The sequence below is a fragment of the Mustela nivalis genome (genome assembly GCF_964662115.1).
Source record: "Mustela nivalis genome assembly, chromosome: 20".
NCBI classification, from domain to species: Eukaryota; Metazoa; Chordata; class Mammalia; order Carnivora; family Mustelidae; genus Mustela; species Mustela nivalis.
In genome coordinates, this window is record NC_139039.1 from 8,393,923 (window position 1) to 8,421,659 (window position 27,737).

Genomic DNA, 27,737 nt, shown 5'->3' on the forward strand with positions numbered 1-27,737 from the left:
CAAAGTGCCACACACACTTGAAGACCAGTTTTATTTGGGAAGAACTTCTAAAAAGCTGCAAGCAAGTTTTTTTTTTCCCCCCACAATTACAGTTCTACAGACCTAGTAGTTCCAGAGACCCCAGTGTTCAAAAATATTTCAAAATGAATAAAAACCCACATCAAAAGGAAAGACCTTTTAGATCTGGAATGTACAGCCACAGATTTCAGGTGTTCTCAGATTCAAGCCAATTACTTCCTTGCAAATCAGATAGGATGAACTCAACATCACAAAAAGAAATGTCTTTAAATAAGTTAGCTACTTGGACAAGATTATTCATTCGGTAGAAAATACAGCAAGGTATCAAGTCCCAGTTGGTGGGATACATTGTACAGCACCAGTTTCACAGGGAGCGCATGGGATCCGAGGGTCAGCAGCTGCTGGCATATGGCACACAAAATAGAAGCAGTCACCAGAAGTGGGCGAAATGTTGTAGGGCAGGCAGTCTCTGCCGGTCTCACCCCCACTTTTCGCTTGCTAACAGGAGAGGCTCTGTGCTGCAGTATCTTTGGAAGAATGTTTGCAATAGTTAAAAAAAAAAAAAAAAAAAAAAAAAAAACAACAGATCCCCCTCTCCAATTTATTCCCCAGAAAGTCCACAGCTGCAAAGAAAGAGGGACCTGGTCAGGGTTCCCATGGCGGACTGCGCCTCCCATCCACCTCTGTTTCCACATGATATAAGACATCAGCCAGAGTATGTTCTACCACAGCGCCCCAGCCCATGTCACTCATCTGTGGGAAGGACAAGAAACAGAAATGAGGTGATGAGAACAGTAACAACGAGAAGTAACAGAGATACTGAGTTTGCGTCGTGACTGTTACTCACAGGGCGGTAAGTGAGATCCTTTGGAGGATACTTGAAGCATGGTCCAAAGTTAATGGAAACCTGTGACAGTTTGATTCAGACAGACATGAAAACACAGAAGAAAAGAGTGAAAAAATTTAACGTGACACAGAAACTTTTTAAATGTAGCTATGACATTCAGGGTGCAGTGGAACAAATGAAACAGATTACCATCGCTAAAAGTGGTCAACACCCTAATGTCCATCGAAAATTAGATAACTAAAACAGACTTTTGTTGAGTTCTGTTTATAACCTAAAGATTTCCTTATTCTACTTAAATGGTGGTTACTGAGAGACTAAAAATACAAGGAAACTTCCAGATTACCTTTTCAAACCACTTAAAACAACCACAAAAACCTAAAAGGATCTGATGAGAGTCCCCTTCACACTGGATCATATTAAAAACAAAACAAAACAAAACAAAACAAACACAAACAGCACAGTGTATGAAGTAACCAACAGTTAATAGTCAATGGTGGTGGGTCACCATGACCTATAACACCAAGCTGACTGATGTATGTATATACTGCATATGCCTTACACTGAACAATAACATTCGCCACACAGTACATTCAAAAGAAAAGTATGGGGCCCACTAACTGCACAATCTTGTATCTATCCAAGCAAATACTTCCTAAGACACCCAACTGTTTTTGGAACTGTCACAGCAGGAACGTATTTCCATCTCATTCAGGCTACTTAGACTTCTTTCTGGAACTCCCATCAATGGCTCTTCCAATACTATGATTCACCTATTTCCTTCAAGTCGTGTTCACAGGATGAACAGAGGATACATACCGTGCAACTCTTATACAGTGAGATGGCCGGAAAATAAACCCCCTCAAAAATATCTTTGTAGGCCACACCTTGATTGACACCGTTTTTATAAAATATTATCTGAAACAAAAACCATGGTTTTACTTCAGAATTTAACAACGGAACAAACAAACTGAAAAGGAACTCACTTGGAGAACCCTTTAGCAGTGCTGTCACCGTGCTGCTAATAATGTCTTCCATGAATAGCATGTAGCTTGCGCAGCAACAACAGTGTCTTACATTTATAGAGGACTTCCAGGTTTTTCAGAGCATATTCACATGCACTAATCTAGTTGGTCTTCAGGTTTATTTGCTTTCTGGATTCCTATACTTATACCAAACTATTACTTATACCAAACTATTCGACTCTGTATTATTCGTTACACTGTATTCATAAAAATGAATTTTGTTTTCCACCAATTCCTTGGAACCACACCCTCGTGAGCTTATTCATTTGCCCCCTTCCCTCTCGCTTCTGTATTTCTCCTTTGAAAATCTCTTCAGATCTTCTGAGTTTCAGAATCCTCATTTTCTTTGTCCTTTTGCTTTTGAAATTATTCTAAATATTCTCTCTCAACCACTATCTATGGACTTCAGAAAAGGCTTTTTCTGAAGTAACTTTCTCTGCCTGTTCTTCCCAGCAAGAGCGATATTCTCCCAGGCTGGATTATCTGGTTGTATTATCCTTAGACCTATTAACTGTTTCCCTTTACATTTTCTCCCTAAAGACAACTGGAGCCCTACTTTATTTTCTCCTACATTCGCCTCTATTATTGTCCCAGGATGTTTTGCAGCATTTTTATGGAGAAATGTCTCCCACTCAAAAATTTCTTCCACCCTTTTCCTATTTTCGTCCCCTGTGGCTGGTCCAGTCATGCCAGCCTTTATTTACACTAGGACTTTGGGCAGACGTGTTTCCATCAACCTTGGAACAGGAAGTAGAGAAAGTTCTAGAGGACCCTGAATGAACCATGACAGCTCCTCCGCCTCTGGGTCACACAGCAACATCCTCTCCTGTTCTGGTGTTCCTCCCTCTGTGCTTGATCCTTCCTCTGAGAAGAATAAATATCTTTGACTCGCTTCCTCAATCGCTTGTAGATTTCCTCAGTAGGTGGCTGTTTCTACCCCTTTCTCTGTAGACTGTCCCTAAAAGAACCCTGAGAGCAGCAGCACGGTACCACAGGAAGAGCACAAGCACAGCAGGCAGGAGAGGGAGCTCGCTCTGCTGCCCCTTTGGGCCTCATTTTCCTTACTTTAATAATTAGGAAGTTGGTCCCAATCTTCAAAGTCTTCTAGTTCTGACATTTTTATGACCATGACTCACCTCACTATGGGGAGTCTGCTTTAAGCTCTTCTCTGCTTTATCCACAAAGTCTTTTTCCTCAAAATACAAATAACTCTTGAACTTTATCAAAGCCTTGAAAACCAAGAAAGAAAGGGGAAAAAAGGAACATTGAAGCATCAGCTACATCATCATGAAATTAAAAAAAAAAAAAAGCCAGAATCACACAAATAGCACGGAGTCCTTATGTTCTGCAACAGATATTAAAAATCTATGTAGGGTTAGCTTTGCTAGATTTTAAACAACTACGTGGTTCTTAAAAGTACCAGATAGCATATAGTTGTTAAACATTTCAAAAAAGGTCTTTACTAAAATTTATGAGGAAACATACATATACACCCTTTCACCACAATAAAAATACCCATTAAACTAAAACTAATTCAAGGTTTCTTCCCCTCAATAATCTCAGTGAAAGAAGTAAGTTTACTGAGCTTAAAATCTCTTATTCTATAAAAACATTTTTCAAGGGCTACTTCCTTTCATCCGAGTTCCCTACCTGCTTCTCCCATAAGTGGTCTCTGGGTCATCCATTCTTTGCAGTTCCCAAGAGCCCAACTATTCACTCCCAGGGAAATAGATGATATTAATTTTTTTAAAATTTGAATCTCTTAGCACATACATACATTAAACACAGTAAGAAAAAAAATTTCAAGAGATCTACCAGAACGTAAAATGAAGAGTATCTCTCACTCTCTCTCACCATGTCCCTCAACACTCAAGTTTCCCTTTGCCAAAAGCAATCTCTGTTCCAGTGTCCTTGTATATCCTTCTAGAAAGTCTAGGCATATGCTAGTATCTTCAAAATTAAACACACACACACACACACACACACACACACACACCAGACAAAAAACACAAAGAAGCAAGAGGACTGATAATACCCAATTTAAAAATTTACTCTAAAGCTGCAATAATCAAGACAGTGTGGTATGGCATAAAAGTCAACAAAGAGATCAATGGAACAGAGAGCCCCAAAACAAATATAACTGTAAAAGAAAAATTTGATAGATTTCATAAAAATTAGAAACTTCATTTCATCAGAAGACTCCTTTAAGAAATAAATTAGTCACAGACTAGGAGGAAAAAAAAATGTTACTTTTTAAGTAGGCTTCCCGCCCTGCATATGGCTTCAACTCACGATCCTGAGATCAAGACCCGAGCTGAGATCAAGAGTCGATGCAACTGGGCCACCCAAGTGCCCCCAAAAATATTTTTTAAAAAGCCACTTCTAGGGGTGCCTGGGTGGCTCAGCTGGTTAAACATCTACTTCTGGCTCAAGTCAGGGTCCTGGGATTGAGACCTGAGCAGGGAGCCTGCTTCTTCCTTTCTTCCCTAGCTCGTACTCTCTATCTTCTTTCTCAAATAAAACCTTAAAAAAAAAAAAAAAGCCACTTCTAACCAAGAAGTGTAATCCAATATATATATATTAAAAAACCCTCTATAACTCAATAAAACGATAACCTTATATATATATATATTTTTTTTTTTTTTAAAGGTGAAATATTTGAAGAGAAACGTTACAAAAGAAAATAGATGGCTAATCGGCACATGAAAACCTACAGAATATCATTAGTCATCAAAGAAATGCTAATTTAAACCACACGGGGACACCAAAAAGGCTAAAATTAAGCTGACAGACAACAAAAATGCTGACAAGGGGGGCGCCTGGGTGGCTCAGTGGGTTAAGCCGCTGCCTTCGGCTCAGGTCATGATCTCAGGGTCCTGGGATCGAGTCCCGCATCGGGCTCTCTGCTCAGCAGGGAGCCTGCTTCCTCCTCTCCTCTCTCTGCCTGCCTCTCTGCCTACTTGTGATCTCTCTCTGTCAAATAAATAAATAAATAATCTTAAAAAAAAAAAAATGCTGACAAGGATGTGAAGCAACTACAATTATCATACATTGGTGGAAAGAGTCCAGCAATTGCTTCCCTGCTCAGTAGGAAGCCTACTTCTCCCTCTCCCACTCCCCCTGCTTGTGTTCCTCTCTCGCTCTGTCTCTGTCAAATAAATAAATAAAATCTTTAAAAAAACAAAAACAAAAAAACATTTGTACAAGAAAGTTCACATCACCTTTATTCATAATAGCCCCAAACTTGAAATAGCCCAAGTCTCCATCCATAGGAAAATGGAATAATCTGATCTAGTAATTCCATTACTGGGTATTTACTCAAAGAATAAAAAACACCAATTCAAAAAGATATATGCATCCCTATGTTTATTAACATTATTTACAATAGCCAAATTATGGAAGTAACCCCAAGTCTCCATCTACAGATGAATGAATGGATAAAGATATGGTGTATACACAGTGGGACATTACTCAGCCATTGCCATTTACATGGATGGAGCTAGAGAGCATAATTCTAAGTGAAATAAGTCAGAAAAAGACAAATATCATACGATTTTCCTCATATATGGAATTTAAGAAACACAACAAAGAAAAGACAAAAAACCAGACTCAATGGTAGAGAACAAACTGGTAGTTACCTTAGGGGAGGTGGGTGAGGGGAGTGTAAAATATGTGAAGGGGATTATAAGTACACTTATCATGATGAGCACTGAGTAATAGATGGAATTGCTGAATAATCCTATCATACACTTGAAACAAATGTAACACTGTATGTTATTTATACTGGAATTTAAAAATATTTTTTTTAAAAAAACAGGAAAATGGATAAACACACTGTGGTGTATTCATACAATGGAATACTACTCTACGATTAAAGGAAACAAGCTATGGATACATGCAAAAACATAAAAGAATCTCAAAAGCATTATGCCAAACAATAAAAGCCAGATTCAAAAGATGACATAGCGCATGGTTCCATTTACTTAAGTTTAAGAACAAACAAAACTAATGGAATATGGGCGCCTGGGTGGCTCAGTGGGTTAAGCCTCTGCCTTCGGCTCAGGTCATGATCTCAGGGTCCTCAGATTGGGATTGGGTCCCGCATCGGGCTCTCTGCTTGGCAGGGAGCCTGCTTCCTCCTCTCTCTCTGCCTGCCTCTCTGCCTATTTGTGATCTCTGTCTGTCAAATAAATAAATAAAATCTTTAAAAAAAAAAACCTAATGGGTGGGAGGTCGGGGTACCAGGTGGTGGGTATTATAGAGGGCACAGATTGCATGGAGCACTGGGTGTGGTACAAAAACAATGAATACTGTTACGCTGAAAATAAATTAAAAAAAAATTAAAAAACAAACAAAACAAAACAAAACAAAAACCTAATGGAATAAAATTACGACAGGGAATAAGTATTTCAAGACAGTGGTTGGCTCTATAGGGATGGGAGTTGGGACTGATTGGGAAAGAGCATGAGGGAACTTCTGGGGTGGTAAGATTCTAACGTCTCCTTTAGGCCAAACTCAAAACTCAGTGAATATACACTTATTTTTGTACATTTCATTTTATGTAAGTCTTCTATCAAAAGTAAAAACTAAATAAAGGCTGAACTCTAGCTAACAACACGAATCCTGAAATACATGGGCAGGGGTGCGGTATATTGATGGCTGGCATTCTCTGAAGTGCATTGAAACAAGATGGACGGACAGATGGGTGGGTAGAGGAATGAACAAATAACAGGTCAATGGCAGAATCTAGGTGATGGGTATTTGGACACGGACTTTAAAACTCTTTCAACTCTGTCTAAACATTTTTGTAACAAAAAGTGAGAAAAACATGGGAATGATATGTCGGTATTACAAAAACCACTCAGGCCACTGCTGCAGCATTCATTGGCAGCCACAGGTCTTCAAACCCGGGAATCTCTCAAGAGGACAAACTCACCTTATCTTTATAAGTATCAGGAAGTGACTTGGCTGTTTCTGTGTCTTCCGGAAGATTGATATAGAATCCTAGGACGTCTCCCTGTCCATAGCCAGAAGAATAGTGTTTGCCAATTGACTGGTGGAACTTGGTTCCTTTTTTGCTCCGCCATGAATAGCTAAATTTATCATAACCTAAGGGAGCTTGAAGGTTACCTGTCCCAATAAAGACAAACGGGAAGTCAAAAGATGGCGAATCAACCCCGGTTTGCTGGAAGAAAAAATTGTACTCCTTCTCATTTTAGTTTTTGTTTTGTTACAAAATTGCAAACCACCCAATCGTTCAGGAAACGAATTTTATGCCTCTTATCCAATAAGGTGAAAAGTCACAAAGCTCATGCAGATGGTCTGTCTCTGCCTGCTGCGATGCCCACACAGCAGCTCTCACTTACCTAAGGGCTGAGACCAGCCCAGTCTGGCAGCAGTGTCTGGAGGCATCTCATCCACTGTGATTTCAAAGTACCAGGCACCTTTCCGAACCCCGTGAGAAGCCCGGACCATGGAGTAACCCTTCTCTCCAATCACAGTGAGTCGGTCATCGGAGATCTTCAGCTGGGGAGCTGCAGTACGAAGATGAAAACAAAGGTCTGTAACTTACTGGAGGCACTTGGAGACAACTGCCCCCAAAACCAGAGTCTCCTACACTCTAGTAGAACAAAGTAAAAAATTGGAAATAACAGGTCAGGAATCTGAAGTATTAGTTCAGGAATTTCAAAATCTCAATGTAAGTTATGGCTGAAGGCAAGAGGAAAAAATGGGAAGGAAGTGGTCAGGTAATTTAGTTTCTACCAAATGATATTTAAGTTAACAGGTTAAAATTAATAATGCTGTCTATTCCCTAAAATATAACAAACCAATTATAATGTGCCTGGAGCCTGATTTGTAGAAACCATCTTTTTTTTTTTTTTTTTTTAACTTTTGAAAAAAGATTTTTTTTTTTGACAGAGAGAAATAGATCACAAGTAGGCAGAAAGATAGGCAGAGAGCAGGCATGGGGGTGGGAAACAGGCTCCCTGCGGAGTAGAGAACCCAATGCGGGGGATGTGGGGCTCGATCCCAGGACCTGGGATCATGACCTGAGCTGAAGGTGGAGACTTAACCCACTGAGCCACCCAGGCGCCCCAAACCATCTTTTTTTTTTTTTTTTTTCTTTTTAAATGAAGTTTTCCACCCAATGTGGGGCTTGAACTCACAACTCTGGAATCAAGTTGCATGCTCTACCTACTGAGCCTGCCAGGTGCCCCTAAATAAGCCATCCTTTAATAAACTTGATATTTGATTTTGAAAGAATTTTAGATTTTAAAGAATAGTATACATTCCTCCTATGTCCTCCATTCAGCTTCCCCGAATGTTAACACCATCTATGGCTATAACACAATTATCAAAACCAGAAAATTAGCCTTGATAGAATGCTATTAAGTAATCTATAGATCATCTTCAAATTAAGCCAATTATCCAAATAATATCCTTTTTCTGTTCCAGGCTCTAATCCAACATCCCACATTTCATTTGGTTGTTGTGTGTCCTTAGTTTCCTCCAATCTGGGACAGTTCAAGTCTTTTATGACCATGACATTTTGAAGAGTACTGGTCACTTTCCTTTGTAGAATGCCCCTCGGTTAGGTCTGTCTGATGTTTTCTCCTGCTGAAGCACAGGTTTGGCTTTCTCGTCAGGAATATCAGTGAGGTCAATAATGCTGTATCTCTCAGTGGACAGTATCAGGGAACACATGATGTCAAAATGCCTATGTTACACTTTGATCACCTAACTAGTGGGGTGCCTCACTGGCTTCTCCACTATGAAGTCACTATTTTCTTTTAATTAATAAGCATTTTGTGGGGGAGAGGAAAAAAGGTATCTGACACAATCAAGGAAATCTGATTATGGACTGAATTCGGATGATGGCAAGAAATGATCTATTTTGTTAAGTATGATAAGAACATTGTGGTTGTGAGAGAAAGAAAACACCCCTATCTTTTAGAAATGCGTATTTTTTTTAGAGTATATAGGGTGAGATTTACTTCTTAAAAATTCAGAAAAAGAGAGTCACAAAAATAAACAGATACAACAAATATGGCAAAAACTTGATAACTGTTAAATCTGGGTGAAAAGTATACAAAGATTCATTATATTCATCTTTCCACCTTTGTGTATGGTTTGAAACTTTACTATGAGGCTTATGTAAGATAAGGGGACAATCTAAATCAATAGGAGGGGATATTGTGACTTGGAAATGAAGAAAAAAAAATGACAGAAGATAGAAGAGTATTTTCAAGTGATGTAGGTTTGATTTTATCAATGTAGAAACATCACAGATCCAATTAAGACTTCAATGAGGAAAAAGCATTTGAAACTGTTTATGACACTAAAAGCCCGAGTTCTATTGGAGGAAGCACAAAATTTAGATTAGCTATAGCTTTTATAAAGGTCTTTACGATTTACAAAGTACCTTCCAGGTAGGTAGGTAGGTAGACAAGACTCTGAGATGGAGCAGCCGATCCTGTGACTGTTCGTGACCACACCACAGCGCAGTGTGGCACGGCTGACTGAAAATTCTTGGCCCCACACTCTTTCTGTTACATGGACCACAATGGCTCCTGTCCCAAGCAATGATAACTTCCTTAAATTAAATACATCCTGTTTAATGGGACTTTCTTAGGTATTCGGCAAATTCTACCTTCTCAAATACTTCTTCCCTTACCCCTTTCTGGGCAATTCAGCCCTAAAGCCATTAGGTGGGGACTGAGCAAGGCAAGTGTCCAGGATAGGACAGTAAATAATGTACCTCCCTCCTAAAACACTTACTAAGTACATGTGGGGTGGGGGGAAGCAACTTTTCAGTGGATAAATCTGGCAGATACCATGTTAGCCAAATGATCAAAGCGACATCATTGGAAATGAGGCAAATTAAAATCAGGCACCACCTGACAGGATGCAACATGCAGAACATAGCATAATTTTAATATTTCTGTCAAAGATGCAGAACTGAATCAAATCTTCAGATTTCAACCAGACAAACTCAAATTGCGGGACATTCTATAAAACAAGTGGCCTCTCATTTGCAAAAGCTTCCAGGTCATCAAAGTCTAAGAAAGACAGAAAAACTGTTACAGATTGAAGACTTAGGAGATATGACAGCTAAATGCAGCAAATGATTCTCAACGGGATTCTTTGCTACGACGGCATTATTGCACCAACTGGAGAAACCTGAATAAGATCTTAAATTCATCAGATGGTAGCAATTAGTGTTAATTTCCTCTCTTTGACGTTTATATACTGGTTCTGCAAGAATATGAAAGTTTATAAAATATCTACTAACTCTTTGATATTCTTCCTTTGAAGAGGTGGAGGCTAATTTCCCTCCACCTGAGTGTGGGCTGAACGTAGTGACTCATTCCTAACAGAACAAAGCTGAAGCAACTATCCGGCTTGAAAGTTGGGTCACAGAAGATACTCGAACTCTACTGCTCTCTTGGATCACTTGCATTGGGAGAAGTTAGCTTCTACGGATGAGGATAAATAAGTAGTCTATGGAGAGGCCCACATGGTGAGGATCTGAGGGCATCCTGTCAAAGTAACACAAGTAAGTCATCTTGGAAGTAAGTCCTCCAGCCTCTGTCAAGTCCTCACTGTTAATAGGCCCAGCTAAGAACTTGACTGCAGATGCCTGAATTCTCCTGAGCCAAGTCACATAGCTAAGGTGCTCCCAGATTCCCAAACCTCAGAATCTGTGGGAGATAATGAACATTTGAAGTTTTAGACTGCTAAGTTTTATGGTGATTTGCTAAGCAGCACTAAATGACTAACACATAACTGGAATGTCCTTGCTTATAAGAAATACACCATGAAGTTCTCAAAATGAAAGGGCATCATGGCAACTTACTCTCAAACGGTTCGGAGAAAAAAAAAAAGTTCAGTACTATTCTCACAATTTTTTTATACATCTGAAGGTATTTCAAAATAAAAACCTTAATAGATACAATATAGATTTATTTATTTATAAATTTATATATAGATTTATAATATATAATTATAAATATATAAATATATAATTATTATTATAATTTATTATAAATCTATATTTATTATAGATTTATTTATTTATAGATTTAATTTTTGTAAGGCATAAAGAGCAAGCAGTCATTGCTATTTTATATATTAAGTTCTAACAAATAATTAACTATTACAGGTCAGTGTTCTCACTTTTTTTCTCCTTCTGGAATTATAACTATTACATATAATAGTTATAAACAAGATATAGTTATATATATATATATATATATACACACACACATACATATAAATATATAACTATATTTATATAGTTATATAAACAAGACAAGCCTCACTTTTTAAACCCTGAAGTCACTTACTTGGCTGGCCTTCCTTATTTTCAAAGTATGCTTGTCACTATCAGAAGTCAAACAATCCACATATAATGGACATTACAACATGGGATTACATTACTTCACTTTGAAATGACCACCATCAATATAAGTGTTAGCAAAAAACTAATTTGATTTGATTTTTTTAAAGTAATCTCTACACCCAACATGGGACTTGAAATTGCAACCTCAAGATCAAAAGTCACAAGCTCTACCGACTGAGCCAGGCAGGTACCCCTACAAGTGTTAACGTTTTTAGTATTAAACCAAGAAATAATGGGATTTCAAATACAGTAAATATATGCCCTGTTTAGATCTAATTCAAGGAGACCACTGAAAGGAATATTTTAAACCATGGAAATATGAGTATGGACCGGGTATTAGATCATTAAGGAATTATTATTCATCTTAGTTAGGAATAATAATGGTATAATGGTTATATATACATATTTTAAAAATTTCATTTATCTGAGAGAGTGAGTCAGAGAACACGAGCAGTGGCAGAGGAGAGGGACAAGCAGACTCCCCACTGAGCAGGGAGTCCAACACAGGGCTCGATCCTAGAACCCCAGGATCATGACATGAGCTGAAGGCAGACGCTTAACCAACTGAGCCACCCAGGCGCCCTGGGTTAACCTTTTTGTACAACTCCTGGAACCATAGTCATGTTTCACAGACCCTTCATGCACTCACTCCCCTGAAACACATACACAAACTCTATCTCCGAGAGGTGGGAGACCCTAAAAATAGCAGAAAAATACTAACAAATGAACCTAACTATTGTAAAAGAGACACACAATCACCCTGAAGGAGGTGGGGCAGAAGAGAACTAATCTAACAGTAACCCAAAAGGATGCTGCAACGCTAAAAGCTGAAGAGCCGGACGTAACTGCTGTAAGCTAGCTAGTGAATGTTTCTCATAGAGGTTACCAATTCTGAATCTACTTATGTGCACACTAGAAATGAACAAATATGGGAGTACACCGTAGACAGTCAGAGTCAGGTTTCTCACTGTTGGAGAAAGAAGTGACCAATAAGGATAGACGGAGGGCTGGCACAAACTGGGAGTGTTTGACTAGAATCAAGCTGTCAGTGCAAACACAGTAGAGCCCTGTATATTTATGTGTCAGCTGGTACACATACGGTCTCCTCCTGTCCACTGGGTGGGGTCTAAAACTGAGCATACTGAACACTCAGGTCTTCATTTCTAAATCTCATTCTCCAATCAAAGGAACCAGGGCTCTTTGGAGCAAGTGGCTGATATATTTGGCCTAGGGCAGGGAAAAGACAAGGTAAGCCAGGAACATTTTGTGATGTTGGAAAGTAAAGGAAGTACTATTCAAAAAAAAAAGGAGGCTTATCAAAAAAACACAGGAACTGGGGCACCTGGGTGGCTCAGTGGGTTAAAGCCTCTGCCTTCGGCTCAGGTCATGATCCCAGGGTCCTGGGGTCGAGCCCCGCATCGGGCTCTCTGCTCAGTGGGGAGCCTGCTTCCTCCTCTCTCTCTCTGCCTGCCTCTCTGCCTACTTGTAATCTCTGCCTGTCAAATAAATAAATAAAATCTTAAAAAAAAAACAAAAAACAAACAAAAAAACCACAGGAACTAACCTAAAGAAGCTCCCAATGGCCAAAGCAGGAATAATTTGAGCTACTAGATAAAGTATATCCCGATGGAATAAAATAAATATCTGAGTTCACACTGATAAAAGTAAAAATTGATTAAATAATAAGTGGAGACAGGAAGAAAGAAATATAAAATCGTCAGGCAAGCACAACACACTAATAATTGTTGCAGGAGTATCTGGGGGGCTCAGTCAGCTGGGCATCTGCCTTTGGTTCAGGTCACGATCTTGGGGTCCTGGGATCGAGTCCTGTGGCAGGCTCCCTGTTCAACTCAGAGTCTGCTTCTCCCTCTCCCTCTGCTCCCCCTCCCCATCGTTTGTGCTCTCTCTCTCAATCTCTCAAATAAACAGAATCTTTAAAAAAAAAAAAAAATTGAAGAAAAGATCCACCGAAGGATATCGAAGGATATTAGAGCAAAACTTTATAAACAAGGTTATCTCCAAAGCTCAAAGCATCTTTCCTCAAGCTATTTATTAACTACAAAGGATAAGACAGAGAAAGACACAGAAACCACCTTAACCAGATGACCATGGTCAACATGATCAATCATAAGACATCCACATCATGACTGCCATGAGATGATGCAATGAGGACTCATTTCTCTGGTATTCTGACAAAATATGCATAGCATCAGTCTAATCATGAGAAAAAGTCACCCATTCACTGAGGAATATTCAACAGAACCCCGGATTAATATGTAAATAGTGTCTGGTCATTAAAGACACACAAGGACTGAGGAACTGTTAAAGGCTGCAAGAAACTGAGGAGAAATAATGAAATGCAACGTACGAGCGACCTTAGAGAAGAGGCCTTACTGGGGAAACTGGAGAAATGTACATCAAGCCTTTTGTTTCATTAATAGCATCATCCAATGTTAACTTCCTGGTCTGGTAACTATATGATCAATCGTGTAAGATGTTACCATTAGAAGCCTGGGGAGAGAATAAACTAAAACTATTGTTTTTACTCTAAGTTTAAAATTAGTTCAAAATAGGGGCATCTGCCTGGTTTAGTTGGTGGAGCACGCAACTTCTGATCTTGGAGTTGTAATTTGAGTCTCACGATGGGTGTTAGAGCTTACTTAAAAAATAAAAAATAAGTTCAAAATAAAAAGTTTTAAACACACACATACACCTATTTATATATAAATGTCTAGAGCTTATTGGAAGAGACAAAGAGATTCTTTGAAAGTGTTCCCACTGTGTCTAGTTAAAACCAGATGGTGGGGGTGTGGTAATGATGTTGACAAGTATATCTTGTCTGGACTGGACAAAGCTGAAGACAGTATTCAAAGTAACACCTGGGTCCAACATGAACATTAACACCTTACATACCTCGATCATGTAGGGCTAACAAAACTCGTTCATACAAGCAGGCTCTGTAAAGGTCTCCAGGAATAGGCTTTCCTGCCCAGCAGTCAAGTTCAAGCTTCTCAGGGTCAGGAGCATGGGGATCGGGCTCAGCTAGAATATACCGATAGCCATCTTTGTTAAACGGGTGTTCCAAGGGGTAGCCATGAGGGGGAAGGCGCTGAGCAGAAAACAAAGGGTCACTGCAGAAAGGAAAAAATAAAATCAAGAAACTAAAACCCCCTCTAGCTCAAATGCCTTCAAATCTGTAAGAAGACACCTGATTTACTAGATTTCAGCAGGAGTACATGCAACTTCACAAATGGTTTTCATTGCTAAAGTAGATGATCCTGCCCTCTGGAGGCAAAATAGGGAAATGAAACAGGTTTGTTTTTAAATTTAGTAAAGTGGTTTCAAATTACTCTCTAGCCTATAGGACCGTCTTTGAAACAGAGCCAGTATTACCCGGGGAGAAAAAGGGAAAAGCAGAATAAGGGCAATTTCCTTTAGTACATTAATTACCATAAACTAATGAAACAAAATTCAGAGATGGGAGCACTATCTTGCCAATCCAAAAAAGAAAAAACCAGGATTTACTGAACAAAGCACAGGGAAGAGGCATGAGGGGAGAGGCACAAAGATGACATAAAAGTGCGTAAGTTCAATACTGGGTCCACTCTCCCTCTCCTCCACCTAACTCTTCTCAAGATGTCTTGACAGAACTTTACTCCCACAGGGTTGCCGCCCCAGGGGCTGTTTTCACAAATCTGAAAAACAGGGCCCCTCACGTGGGATTATTTTACCCCTCAAACTGCTCAAGATTTGAGAAAAATGGATAGGCTTTTGCATCTCAGACACCTGAGCTAGTGAAGAGGACAGCTCTTTGCCCACTGATGGACTGTGCCAGCCCCAAAGAACCGTCTAGCAGTGATGAGTGGGAGTGGGTGTTCTGCCCACCTCCGGGCCTTCTTGGTGGTCCCTGTGGTCCCGCCGTCCTGCTGCTTGCGCTTGGCTCCTCTTCCTTTGCCACTGCTTCCTGCTGCAATTCCCCCTTCAAAGACAAGGTAGATCACTTTCAGTGAGCTGTGACAGAAGCTTCACGTGGATATGGAAATTCCACGGCGACTAACACTCCCGACGTGCATTTGTGTAACACCGCACCCAGGAGGACCTCCTTCCTGAGAGCATAATGGATTTCACCCTGCTTCCGAAGGAGTCTGCTGAGCATCTCATGGCTCAGAACACTGAGCTCTGGCAGTAAGCTTAAACAAACCTAGCACTAATGACGACTGTGGACCGTTTTCAACCTTCCTTTCTTATTGAACGGCAACGACTTACTGAACTACACTTTCTGAGGATGTGACACAAATGCATTTTCACTCATTCAGATTCCGAATACCCACATCTAAAAACAACCGCAAGGATAAAGATTTTTTCCATCTAAATCAATATGAACATCCACGAAGACTATCCTCACTCTAAGTAGATGTTCACTAGCTGGAACTATGCATGATACAGTCCGTAAACATAATAAAGGCACAATATCTGCTAAAGCACTTAACTTGAAGATCCAACAAGACAAAGGTACAGAAAACATAGAAAACAGAAATGGAAATATTAAAAAGGTGTTTCTCTCCAGTGCTACTTGGTATCCACTCTGGGTTGTGCATGACACAAGTAGAAAGGCTTTAAATTTAGTAGGCAGCTTTTACAATTCTTAAGATTGTGCCAATGTATAACATTCAGTTAGACTGCCCTAGCTTGTGGAATTAAGAGCAAATATCAATCGACAATTTACTTATGTTATACAAAAAATAATTTAGCTACATACTAAGCCAAAGAAATGCTACCTAGTAATCTCTGAAATAGGTACTTGGAAATTTCTGTCCAGTTCCATCTTTCCTCTCAATTTGTTTTTCTGTCCACCAGAATATGTCCCTGAACTGCAGGAAAACACCTTTATGGAAACAACTACATAGAGTACCATATCTTAATTTGGGGCAAGCTTGGAAATTATCAGCAGTTCTGCTGCAATGAAAGGGATCAAGACATTGAGAGCAGGTCATATTCTGCACATACAGGACCAGATTTATGCAGAACTACCTTTTATGAACATACCAGGTATTAGTCTTATTTCCCATAAAAAGGTTTAATGTTAAAACTTGCAACATCCATTATCTCATGTTTGAGTTACCTAAAAAAATTATTAATTTTTAATTGTTATTTGTATTTTAATTAATTTAAGAGAGAAGCTTTAGATCTACCTGGAATAAAACAAGCAATACTAAGGGGACTGCTGGCCATGTTAGGCAGAATATGACAACATATAAGCTTTTAATTGCTAACATTCAACTGGAACTACAGTTTCATATCAAGTGCTATTGCCACCATTTTCACAATGCTTTAAAATTTTAATTTAGTTTTAGCTTCTACCACAACTCAGCAAAAAGCATTTTCCAAACCACATAATACTTAAGTCTGAGAGGCTGAAAGAAGACAGAGGAGGAATTCACCTCCAAAAGAGGCTCCACCTGTAAGAACAGAAGTGGCACCATGTATTTGTCAAAGTTTAACAATTAAAACGGGAAATAATGGTGTAAAATATAAACAATACACTTAGCTATTTCCAACCCATCTAATATTAGTAACAGGAGACACGATTACATATTTAAGATACTATCACTCCAAAGGACAAGTTAATGACATCACATGTTAGATGAATAGCTCACTACCTCCAGCTACCCCTACTTTCATTGGATTACCATTAGTACTGAAGACCATTAGTGTCATTAGGTGGGTTACTCATAGAAAAACACGTATAGCAGGTGATAAGTACAGACTGCTGTCACGGGACTAAGCTAATACTTCAGGGCAAGAAAAATTAGAAGACCAGAATAGGAAGTCTGTTAAATTGCAGCTGAATTAAGAGTAGGGGGAGAGAGCGACTCAATCTATAGTAGGTGTTAGTGATGAGGATACAGACATGGAGTCTAAGGTGAACACAGTAAATCTGACCTTAAACCTGTACCTTGTTTTATGCTAAATCTATTTCACTCAAGACCAAACTGTGGTGTAAAGGGACAAAATGTTCTTCACTACCATTTGTCGAATCTTTGGCTAGCTTCCAAAAACTGGGTACTGGACTTTAAAGCTTCTGTAAATATCTAATTGAGAACCAACCCAAAGGTTGCCCAATTCTAGGCACATTTGGATTCAACAGCTTACAACTATTTCATCAAGAAGACATTTAAACACTTACCATTTAGATTCCCACTTGTAGACACAGCACTGCTTTGTTTTTGGTTGTCGTAAGCAGGACCAATGTTACTAAGATCCTAGAGGGAAAAATATATTCAATTATAAAGGAAGGCTAGATAATCAACGTACACTGGCAATGCTCAAAAACACCAAGAAATTCTTAAAGAATGTGAATCAAAACTGACAACCGTAAGAAGTCTGAAATTTACACGGTCCCAAACTTGGATGCTTCAGAGATCAACAAGTAACGTGTGTGTGGTGGGCCAAGCATAAGGATCAAAGTGGTTAAGAACGAATTGGGGGTGGAATGGTGGAGGAGGCAAAGGCACACAGGAGTGCCTAAGCCCCATTTTCTCAGCTGCTGTGGGAATTCAGGCCCACTGTAATCAGATCTTCTCATTTTAGAAAAAAAGACAGATATCTGAATTTCTAAAACCAGCACAGTAAGTTAGCAAATGCTTTACTCACCTACCTTAAGAAAACTCTGGCTAACCTGATTGATTGATGGACCGATATTACAGAAGGTGACTGACCAAGGTCAAGACTAGCTAAGAATGGAACAAATAAGTAATTGCTGCAACTTCGCAGAAGGGACCAAGAGTAAACAACAGTAACCTCGATAAGGACACCCGTCCAAGCCCCCCAACCTTATGCTGCCATTTTTTGAGCATGTGTCCCATAAAGAGGCTTGATTCCTGAATGCTCACACTCAGAAAGGAAGACATCTCCTTTTGTCCCTATATCCAATCAGCATATTCTATGCAGCATACATGCCACCTCATGACATCCTGTCTCCTTATGGTTAAATATACCCAAGCCCCATCCTTCGAGAAGGCAGATCTGAGAAATTTTCTCCCGTCTCCTTGCTTGGAACCCTGCAATAAAACCCTTTTTCTTTACAAAACTGGCGTCAGTGTTTGCCTTTCTGTGCATCATTGGGCAGTGGACCCTTGTACAGTAACATTTCTATGTGAAACCTTGAATTTTCAATGGTGCAGGTCAAACATTTTAAGGGACAGCTGGAAGATTTGGCCTCCTGACCTACTTGCCATTGAACAGAGTGGAAATTTTCTTTTTCCTCATGTTATGCTAGATACACAACACAAATTCTAATTCACAACAAATTTTTTCTTTATAATAACAAATGTTTTTAAGAGTAAACTTTGAGATGGAAAGAAAATTAGAAACAACTTGGCACAGCCCATTTATAAGGGAGGAAATTAACATTAAAAAAGATAAAAAGAATATGCATAAAGTTGTAACGTGGAGGGGAAGAGCCAGAACTAAAACGCCACACTCCTGGTTTAAGGTGAGGGCTCTTTCTTTTTGCACACAGCAATGACCCTTCATTCGGAGCCCACCATGTTAGAAGTCTTTAATGGCAGTGGCAAACAGACAAATGTTAACAGAACCTAATTCTCTGTCTCCAGATCACAAGGGGAGTACAAAGTACCTGATCCAAAAGTCCAAATTTGGGGTAATCTTCTTCTGGGTCCTTACTCCCGGGATCAGGATGTTCCTTTACTAAAAATACATCTCTTTCTTTACTCTGAAAGGAAGCAGTATTTTAGCATTACTGGAAAATTTTATTCTTCAAAGTAGTACTGAATGGATGATCAACCAGCAACTCCAATTCCTAAGTGTAATCTCCCAAAATAACAGTATTGCTTTTCCCTCTGATTAGAAAATTAATACATGACCATCCAAAAATTCAAACAGAGAAACTTGAAAAAATGAGAGCCAAAGTCCTTCAGAATCCTCACCTATCCCTCCACCTCACAGAGATAAGCACTGTTAACAGCTTGCTGTTGGCTTCTCCCCAGGTGCTCTCTTTAATTCTAAGGACAATAATGTTTAGAACAGTGTTATTTGTTTTTGTTTTTAAAGCAAAGGAAAAAATAGTCTGCAATGTCAATATAAAATTATACTTGCAAAAGTACAATGGACAAAGGTTTCAGTGTCATGTATAAAGCAACCAGGGTGATATTCACTTTAGACACAATTTGTGACGTGTGAAACCTGTTAAAATTTACAATTAGTGATACCTTACTCTCCAAGATTTAAAACTAAGTTGTTCTCATTTTCTTAGTCATCACATTTCAGTGAGACTAAAACAAATTTAATTCTTACAAAGAACACTGACTTTCAAAATATCGAGTCTAATCATTTTAGTCTACTCACCATTGTCTTAACAATGTTATTTGGCCAAGTCATTTTCCCAGGTCTCTGTCTGGTCGTCATGCACTCCCAGTATTTATCAATAAATGGTATGATATCCTAATTTTTAAAACAGAATATATTAAGATTTCTATAGTTGCTTTCAAAGTTATACTCACAAAAAAGGAAAGAAAACTGCAGCTTTTTCAAAGACCTTGTCAGAATTGAGAGAAAAATCCAATGTTTAGTCTTCTCATGATTAAATAAATACATAATTGCATGCAAACACATAGATTGTGAGGAATTTCCAGTAAGTATATACAAACCTTAACTACATAGGGCTTACAATCCAGTTGGAAGGAAAGATCTACTCCATTCTCTTGGGTGCCATCTGGACAATGATTCCCAAATCATTCTCTCCCCCGAGTTCCTATTCCTACCTGTTTCTGACATCCCTATGTGGCCACCCCACAGGTACTTAAAACTTCTTGTAAAGAAAACTAAACTTTGGCGGGAGCAGGGCGCGCCTCGGTGGCTCAGTTGGTTAAGCATCTGACTCATGGTTTCAGCTCAGGTCATGATCTCAGGGTCATGAGATCAAGCCTTGCATCTGGCTCCAGGGTGTGGAGGCTGTTTAAGATTCTCTCTCTCTTCCTCTACACTTCACTCCCACCCTCTAAAACAAAACAAAACAAAACAAAAATACTAAACTTTGTATCCTACCTCACAAATCTGCTTTGATTTCTATTCCTTTTCTTTCTTTTTTTTTTTTTAAAGATTTTTTTGTTTATTTGACAGAAATCACAAGTAGGCAGAGAGGCAGGCAGAGAGAGAGAGGGGGAAGCAGGCTCCCTGCCGAGCAGAGAGCCCTATGCCGTACTCAATCCTAGGGCCCTGAGATCATGACCTGAGCTGAAGGCAGAGGCTTAACCCACTGAGCCACCCAGGTGCCCCATGCTGATTTCTGTTCTTGCTCTTAATGCTCAGAATCACCTATCACCTAGAATCACAATCTAGAACCCATGGAGCCATCTTGGATTCTTCTCTTGTGTACGCCTTTCACATCTAAACCAACACCAAATGCCTGTTCAGATTTCAGAAATTTCTCACCAATCTGGCCTCCGTTCTATCCCTGCTGCTTTGATTATCATCCTCACCAGTTCTTGCTGGTGTGACTGAAAAAATATCAGAGCTTGCTCTTCTGACATCAACCTTCCCCTATTCTCATCATTCTCCCAGAGTCCACCATAATTGTGGGGAAAGTACTTATTGTTGAGAAGTATATTTAGAAGTTCCACCGGATTCTTGGGCATAATTGCAATTACATTAATTTCTTCTCTACCTTATCTTTGGAGAACATGGTTTTCGGATGCTCATCCTGTGTTCGGGACTGCCATGTTAGGTTGGCCAAAGCACTAAGGCACATTTCCTTCAAGTCTAGCAAAAACAACAAAAAAAAGTTATCTACAGTATTATATCCCTATTACCAAAAGAATATTCAACTAGGAGGTCCACAAACTAACAATTATAGCAGCAAAAAGTAGAGTCATCATTGATCTGAAATGGACAATAGCCATTATTTGGAGCTAAACCCGAACTTCTACTAGCTACCAGGCAGAGGCTTCCTGATTCTGCTACATCCAAATCCCTTTTCTTTTGCAGCTCATCAGAGGGCAATTTTGCCGCACTCCATAGTTTGTTCTTACTTGCTTGTTTCCGGAGGAAATAGGTATTCCCACTATGATGGCACACATTGCAGTGAAAACTATAGTTGGTCATGAAAGGTAGACAGGATCTGCAGAACAGCCAAATTAAACACATTAGTGAACTTCTCAACACATATTTCCTTTTGAGGAGTAAATCAACAGAATCAACAAGGATTCTCCTCTCCCCACCGTGAAAGTAAGGTAATAACAATATATTAAAACTTAGTAAAACTAGTAAAACTTAAAAAGGTCATCAAAGCCAAAAGAGGGCTTGTATTTTTACAAATACCTGGATTTTTCTTTTTCTATAGAAAGGTTTTATTTGTCAGAATGATGGAGAGTGTGCACATGCATAAGCACCAGCAGGGGGAGCTGAAGGCCCAGGGAGAAGCAGGCTTCCCGCTGAGCAGGGAGCCCAACATGGGCTTGGACCCAGGACCCTGGGATCATGACCTGAGCTGAAGGCAGATGCTTAACCAACTGAGCCACTCCAGGTGTCCCTACCTGGATTTTTCTGTTACAGAAATTTAATAAGACATTATGTACCATAGCAGATAATTCAGCACCAGGAAGTTTCTCTCTGGGACCTTGTCCAAGCTAGTTTTATTATAGAATTTGAGTACCTAAAAAGAGTCTGTCAGGCCAGTTGTGGAAGAAGACAAAGCAGTCTCTTTAAATATATTTATATCTAAATATTTGTATGTAAATTATATTTAAATATAAACAGCTTTATAAATGTCTATACACAAACTATGTTTAAACACTTAAATATTTACTTAAACTGCCAATGACACCATTGGAAAAGGCAAACAGAAATTATGACAAGATTAATTAAAAATGTAAATAATGGTGGTGTCTGGGTGGCTCAGCTGGTTGGGTGTCCAACTCTCAATTTTGGCTCAAGTCCTGATCTCATGGGGGTCAGGAGCTTGAGCTCTGCATTGGGCTTCACGCGACTGCACAATCTTCTTGAGATTCTTTCCCCCGCCATCCTCTCTCTCAGCCCCTCCCCACTGCTCTCTCCCTACAATAAATACATAAAATCTTTTTTAAAATGTACATCATTATTCAGGAAAACACATAGGTCACAAAACATTACTTGTCTCATCACCAAAAGAATCCCACAGATGATAATTAATCTTATAAGAGTTTTAAGGATACAGGTAGGAACTTCACATTTAAGAGTTAGAAAACATTTTTGGAGGATATAAGTTACGAACTGGATTTGGGAAGATGAGTCAGTTTTCTTTTCTCTACGTGAACTATGTATAGAGATGACAAAGGGCCAACCAGTGGGCAGAGAGGCAAACTGCTATAAACAAATTTGTCCTAGAGAGGGGATCTGTCAGGGATATGGTTTTTTTTTTTAATTAAAAAAAAAAAAAAAAAAAAAGGTAAGCCTTAAAAGGTAAGGAGTCCAAGGAGTCAGGTAGAGTTGGATTTTTTTCTGTGGGTAATGGGAATTCCTTGAGGGGGAAATGACGTGGTTAAAAATCCAAGTTTCATAACAGGATGGGTCCAAAGGAAGAGATTAGAAAAAGCAAATGTATGTAAGATGCTTTTTTGTCTGTTCCAGCAGAAGGTAAAGAAGGCCTCGGCCTCACCTAGGGTGAAATAAATAAAAACAGAAAGGACAAGCTTGTAAGAGAAAAAACTGGTAAAGCTTGGTGACTAACAGAGCGGGGGTGGTGTGGGTTGTGGAGTGAAAGGAGTTCTTATTACTAAGGGTGCTTTTATCACAAGGATGAAATCTTCTTAAAGGAGAGTTTGGGGACAAGAGAAGACCGTCTGTTTAGAGGCAGAGAGAAAGATGCCAGTGGAGGGAAAGAGTTAAAAAATGGTGGTGCTGGGGCACCTGAGTGGCTCAGTGGGTTAAAGCCTTTGCCTTCGGCTCAGGTCATGATCCCAGGGAGCCTGCTTCCGCACCTCACCCCCCACCCTGCCCTCTGCCTGCCTCTCTGCCTACTTGGTGATCTGTCTGTCAAATAAATAACATTTAAAAAAAAATGGTGGATGCTGAGGATATAACTGAGGAATCAATGCATTGGAGAAGGAGGAGTGGTGGTGACTGTATCCAATGACTGGAAGTAGAGTACAGGGAGACATTAGTCTTAAAAAGGAGAATGTAACATAAAAATACAAGACTAGTTCAAGTTGTAAGAGAAGAAATCAAAAGCAGGCTTATAAAAAAAAAAGAAAGAAAAAGGGTTTATCTTGGACTCAGCTGAAACTTGCTTAAGTTATGCTCAAAGAGAAGCTTCCCAAATGTGTGTCCATTGCCACCATTCAAGAAATTAAGAGACATTATTGTGAATGTAAAATTGAGTTCCCTTGCCTTTACCTTGCTCTCGAAACCTTTCTGTTCAACAGCCCCCTGTGATAAAATCACCTACAGAGAGCAAAGCCTCAAACTAGAGATATGTAGGCAGTCATTATTTAATTCAAATATAATCTGGTGTTTATAGCTGCCTTTTTCCAATCCTGCTAGCTCACTTCCTCCATCTCAGCTGTGAAAGATAATCTGTCCCACCTAATTGGGCTTCAGGTGTAACTTCTCAATTTCAGGTACAAACTGGTTCCTACCAAAACTCCAAACTGTGCTTTGATTCTTCCCTAGAGCACCCCAAGTTCTCTCTCTGGTAAATTTCCTAGGCTTTTTAAAAAAAGATTATTTATTTATTTATTTGACACACAAAGAGAGATCACAAGTAGGCAGAGAGGCAGGCGGCGGTGGGGTGGTGGTGGGGACAGGCTCCTTGCCGAGCAGAGAGCCAGATACAGGACACGATCCCAGGATCCTGAGATCATGACCTGAGCTGAAGGCAGAGGCATAACCCACTAAGCCACCCAGGCGCCCAAATTTCCTAGGCTTTGTCTATCCAAGTAAACTCTTCTTCGCCAAAGGGGCCCAATTTTAGGTCTTGTCTAAATGACAAGCTTAGCTTATGTTGTATATTTTCCCTACAGATCCTTCTACCAAGATCAATTCTTTCCTCCAGATCCTTTAGTATTTAAAAAAAATTTTTTTTTTATTTATTTGACAGACAGAGACCACAAGTAGGCTGAGAGGCAGGCAGAGAGAGAGGAGGAAGCAGGCTCCCCGCTGAGCAGAGAGCCCGATGCGGGGCTCGATCCCAGGACCCTGGGATCATGACATGAGCCGAAGGCAGAGGCTTTAACCCACTGAGCCACCCAGGCGCCCCAGTATTTTCTCTTTTTTAAACATTCTATTTTAGATCACCAGTCACATGTTAATTAAACATTAGCATTTCCAAAACCCACTATAAGTTTTTAACTAGAAAACATAAAATAAATTATTAAAGGATGATATTTCTTTGCAAACCCACCCACTGAGGAAGAATTTCAGACTTAATAATGTAGCCTTGAAACAATCTAAATTTACTTGCATAACCTGAACCATAAGGAACAACAGAGAGCCAGCAATACAATTATTTCCATAGACAAAGTCAATATTGAGCACTTGCTGTTGACTTGCTGTTGAGAATAAAGCACAAAGCCTTTTATTCCCAATCAATCATAAAATGATTTTGATTCATTAGAAGAGGAAATTGGAAATATGGTGAGGAGTGAACATCGGATACTTAAAGAGAGTGAGTTAGAAGCCAAAAGGATAAAAAGAATGGCTCAAGCATGAAGAGGCACTGGTCATCTTAAATTTTTGACAACAGACTTTGTCTACCATAGACACCAACCCTTTCCCCAAAATCCATAACACCCAACACAACATTTAAATGATACTGTCCCATATTTATATAGTGCTTCATAATTGCACAGCTTTGTCTCCTAAGCAGATTGTAAGCTCCAAACAAGGACAATATCTATCACTGCATCTACTAGGTCTGGGCCCTCAACAGGTAGAAAACACGCTCAGGTTACTAAAACAATTTCTGATTCAAATCCTACTACTCACTGAACAGGGGTTAGAAGACACAGAAAATAATGTGCTTTTATATTTGCTCACAAACTATGATTCAGGTGTTGAACATGCTGAGATTTATTTTACAGGGCGATTCTTACAGATTACCAAAAAATACTCACGAAGTATCTATGCCAAAGGTGTCCGCTGTGAACCATTTTGTACATATCCCACACTGCAGCTCTACCTCCCCCAGCTGTCGGCCATTCTCTTCATCCACCGAGCCCGCCTGGGTATCCATCACCTCTGAAGTATCCCCAGCACCTTCCTGTGTCCACAGAGCAATCAGAAAATCAAGTTAGTTGATCCAATTGTATTTCTGACTCACTTAAAAATGTAAAACCTATTTTGCCTTGCAGACATCCAAAAATACTTACTAGTGTATCTTTTCCATTAGAAGATTCTGTCTCCAAACCACCACCTACATCGACTGAATTTGCATCCCTACGAAATAATGGAAGCATTCAAGTAAGAATTTTCAGGAGAAACAAACCTCAAAACGCGTATTCCCAAAGGTAATGATCCAAGTCTAGCTGAACTTCACACTTCTACAGCTTTTTCAACTAAGCCTGTTCTCAGCCTGGCTGCCCCGGGTTAGGAAGAACACGGCCTAGACAGACGCAGGCCCATGGGGCACAGGGAAGCCTGGTCCGCCCTTACAGGCACAACTACATGGGATGGAACTGGTCCTGGGGAAAGTTCGCAGGGGTGCAGGTCTCCCACTGTTTTCAGAGGAACCGTTACTTCTTCCAGTTCGGCAATGCAAAGTGGTTTTTTCCCTAGGATATTTGAGGGGTTCCTGCTAGAAGACAGAGCTACGAGCCCCCTGTTAGGATGCAAAAGCAGGATAGAGAACAAGAACCTTGACTCTCACAAACCGCGAAAGGTGCTGAAAGGGGCGTAGTTTCAGACACAGTTCAGAGGGGAGGGCCAAGGGGACGAGCCAAGCAGCGGGCGGGACTACAGTCCTGGAGGGGGCAGGGCGAGCCGTTGGCGGCTGGGCCTAGGTTCGGAGGGGGCGGGCAGGAGGGCTCCTGGGAGCAGCCGGATTCCAAGAGGGGAGGGCCTCCCGCCCTGTGTCTGCCTCGGGCCACAGGATGTCCTACCCGCTTTCTGCCTCTCCAGAACCGGGTTCCGCTACTGGAGCAACAGATGTCCCCTCTCCAGCCGGGGCAGTTGCCACCGCTACCACCGGTTTTGTCTCCCCTTCTTCCGCCGCTGTTGCATTTGCGGCCGCTGCTGGGCCGGGTCCTGCATCCACTCCCGGTCCGGGTCCAGTTCCCGCCGCCGCCATCACTGCCGCCTCCCAGAGTTCTCGCGAGAATACTATCTCTGTCTCGCGTGAGTTGCTGCCAGGCTTTCTAATCTTCAAACAGTAACGGCTCTTGATGGGTCCACCGCTTGTCTGAAGAACGGGCACTGCGGGCCCACTTTAAGGTGGGGCGGGCAGGGGGAGGCGGGCGGGGTCTCGGGGTTGGGATCGCTTGGGGCGGCTCTGGGCTGGTCGGCGGGAAGGCGTAGGAGTGGGTTACCTCTAGGACTCACTTCATTTCAGGACTGGACGCTGCGTTTTCGTAGCCAGCACTGGAAATCACCGCGCAGACTAGGCGCTTTGAGAGCGCTGGGTACCTACGGACTCTGAAGGTTGTGGTATGCAAACATTCCTCACCATGAAATGTGGGAACCGTCTTCTGCAAACGCTAGCTAGCGCTCAGTGCCCCGCCCCAGACGCAGTTCGCTGAACTGCCCTTGAGATCGGCCACTTCGAGCACGTTTTCAAGTGGCCGTCCAGCCTAGACTGTGAATGCAGAGCCCCCGCTGTACAGGCGAGGAGCGGAGAGGGGATGTGGTTGGAATATCCAGGCGGTAGAGGTAAGCAGCAGTGTGTGTTCTGGAAGCTGCCAGCCGCTTAATAGTGTAAGAGAAGGGAAATGAAGCCCAAATTAGGCAGTCAGGTGCTTAAGGACGTACTGGTTGAAAGATTGGCCTTGGAGAAAGGAACAGGTATCGACCAAAAGGTAAGAACGTGAGGAATCCACGGGAGTATTGGTGGGTGAAATTACTGGAGAAGAGTCATTCAGCGCCGTGGTCGTCCAACTCGAGAATACTAACCTCATGAAGTATTCAGGCTAGGACAGTTTTCAGGAAATCAGTGTGTACATACTGATTTTTACAAAGTTGCCTAAGGACACTCTTTCCTCCCACTTGGCAGAAGAAGGCATACCTGTCTCCAATCCTGAATCATATCTATGATGCACTGCCCCAAGGTGTACAAACCTATGGGACTCCAGACACAAGAACACTTGGAAATATGTAGATATTTGGATTTTGCCATTGGTTCCCAAGTATTTGCTGTCAACAAAGCTGAAGGAGGACCTAATTGCATTACCAGCTGATAAGATTATTTTAAAAACTGTTGGTGATAAATGCTAAAAGTAGTGGGTGAAACTTTAAGAAGAAA

The 27,737-nt window shown here is 40.5% G+C and overlaps 1 protein-coding gene across 10 annotated transcripts; it reads right to left on the reverse strand.

Moving 5' to 3' along the window:
• Nucleotides 1-12: 12 nt before the first annotated feature.
• ASH2L (ASH2 like, histone lysine methyltransferase complex subunit) lies at nt 13-27,737 on the reverse strand. Of its 10 annotated transcripts, XM_082715421.1 has the most exons (18): nt 26,383-26,603; nt 25,654-25,720; nt 25,399-25,550; nt 21,340-21,428; nt 20,976-21,070; nt 19,658-19,753; nt 18,930-19,025; nt 17,478-17,553; nt 16,732-16,749; nt 15,176-15,269; nt 14,204-14,421; nt 7,254-7,421; nt 6,824-7,017; nt 3,024-3,116; nt 1,682-1,780; nt 866-925; nt 660-771; nt 13-545 (listed from the first exon to the last, which is right to left on the reverse strand). In XM_082715421.1, exons 1-17 carry the CDS (start codon nt 26,568-26,570, stop codon nt 664-666), a joined length of 1,911 nt encoding a protein of 636 aa, XP_082571547.1. In that variant the 5' UTR covers nt 26,571-26,603; the 3' UTR covers nt 13-545; nt 660-663. The 10 variants fall into 10 exon arrangements, with proteins under 10 accessions (XP_082571547.1, XP_082571555.1, XP_082571551.1 ...); XM_082715429.1 differs by having other exon boundaries at nt 13-771; nt 26,383-26,609; XM_082715425.1 differs by lacking the exon at nt 16,732-16,749.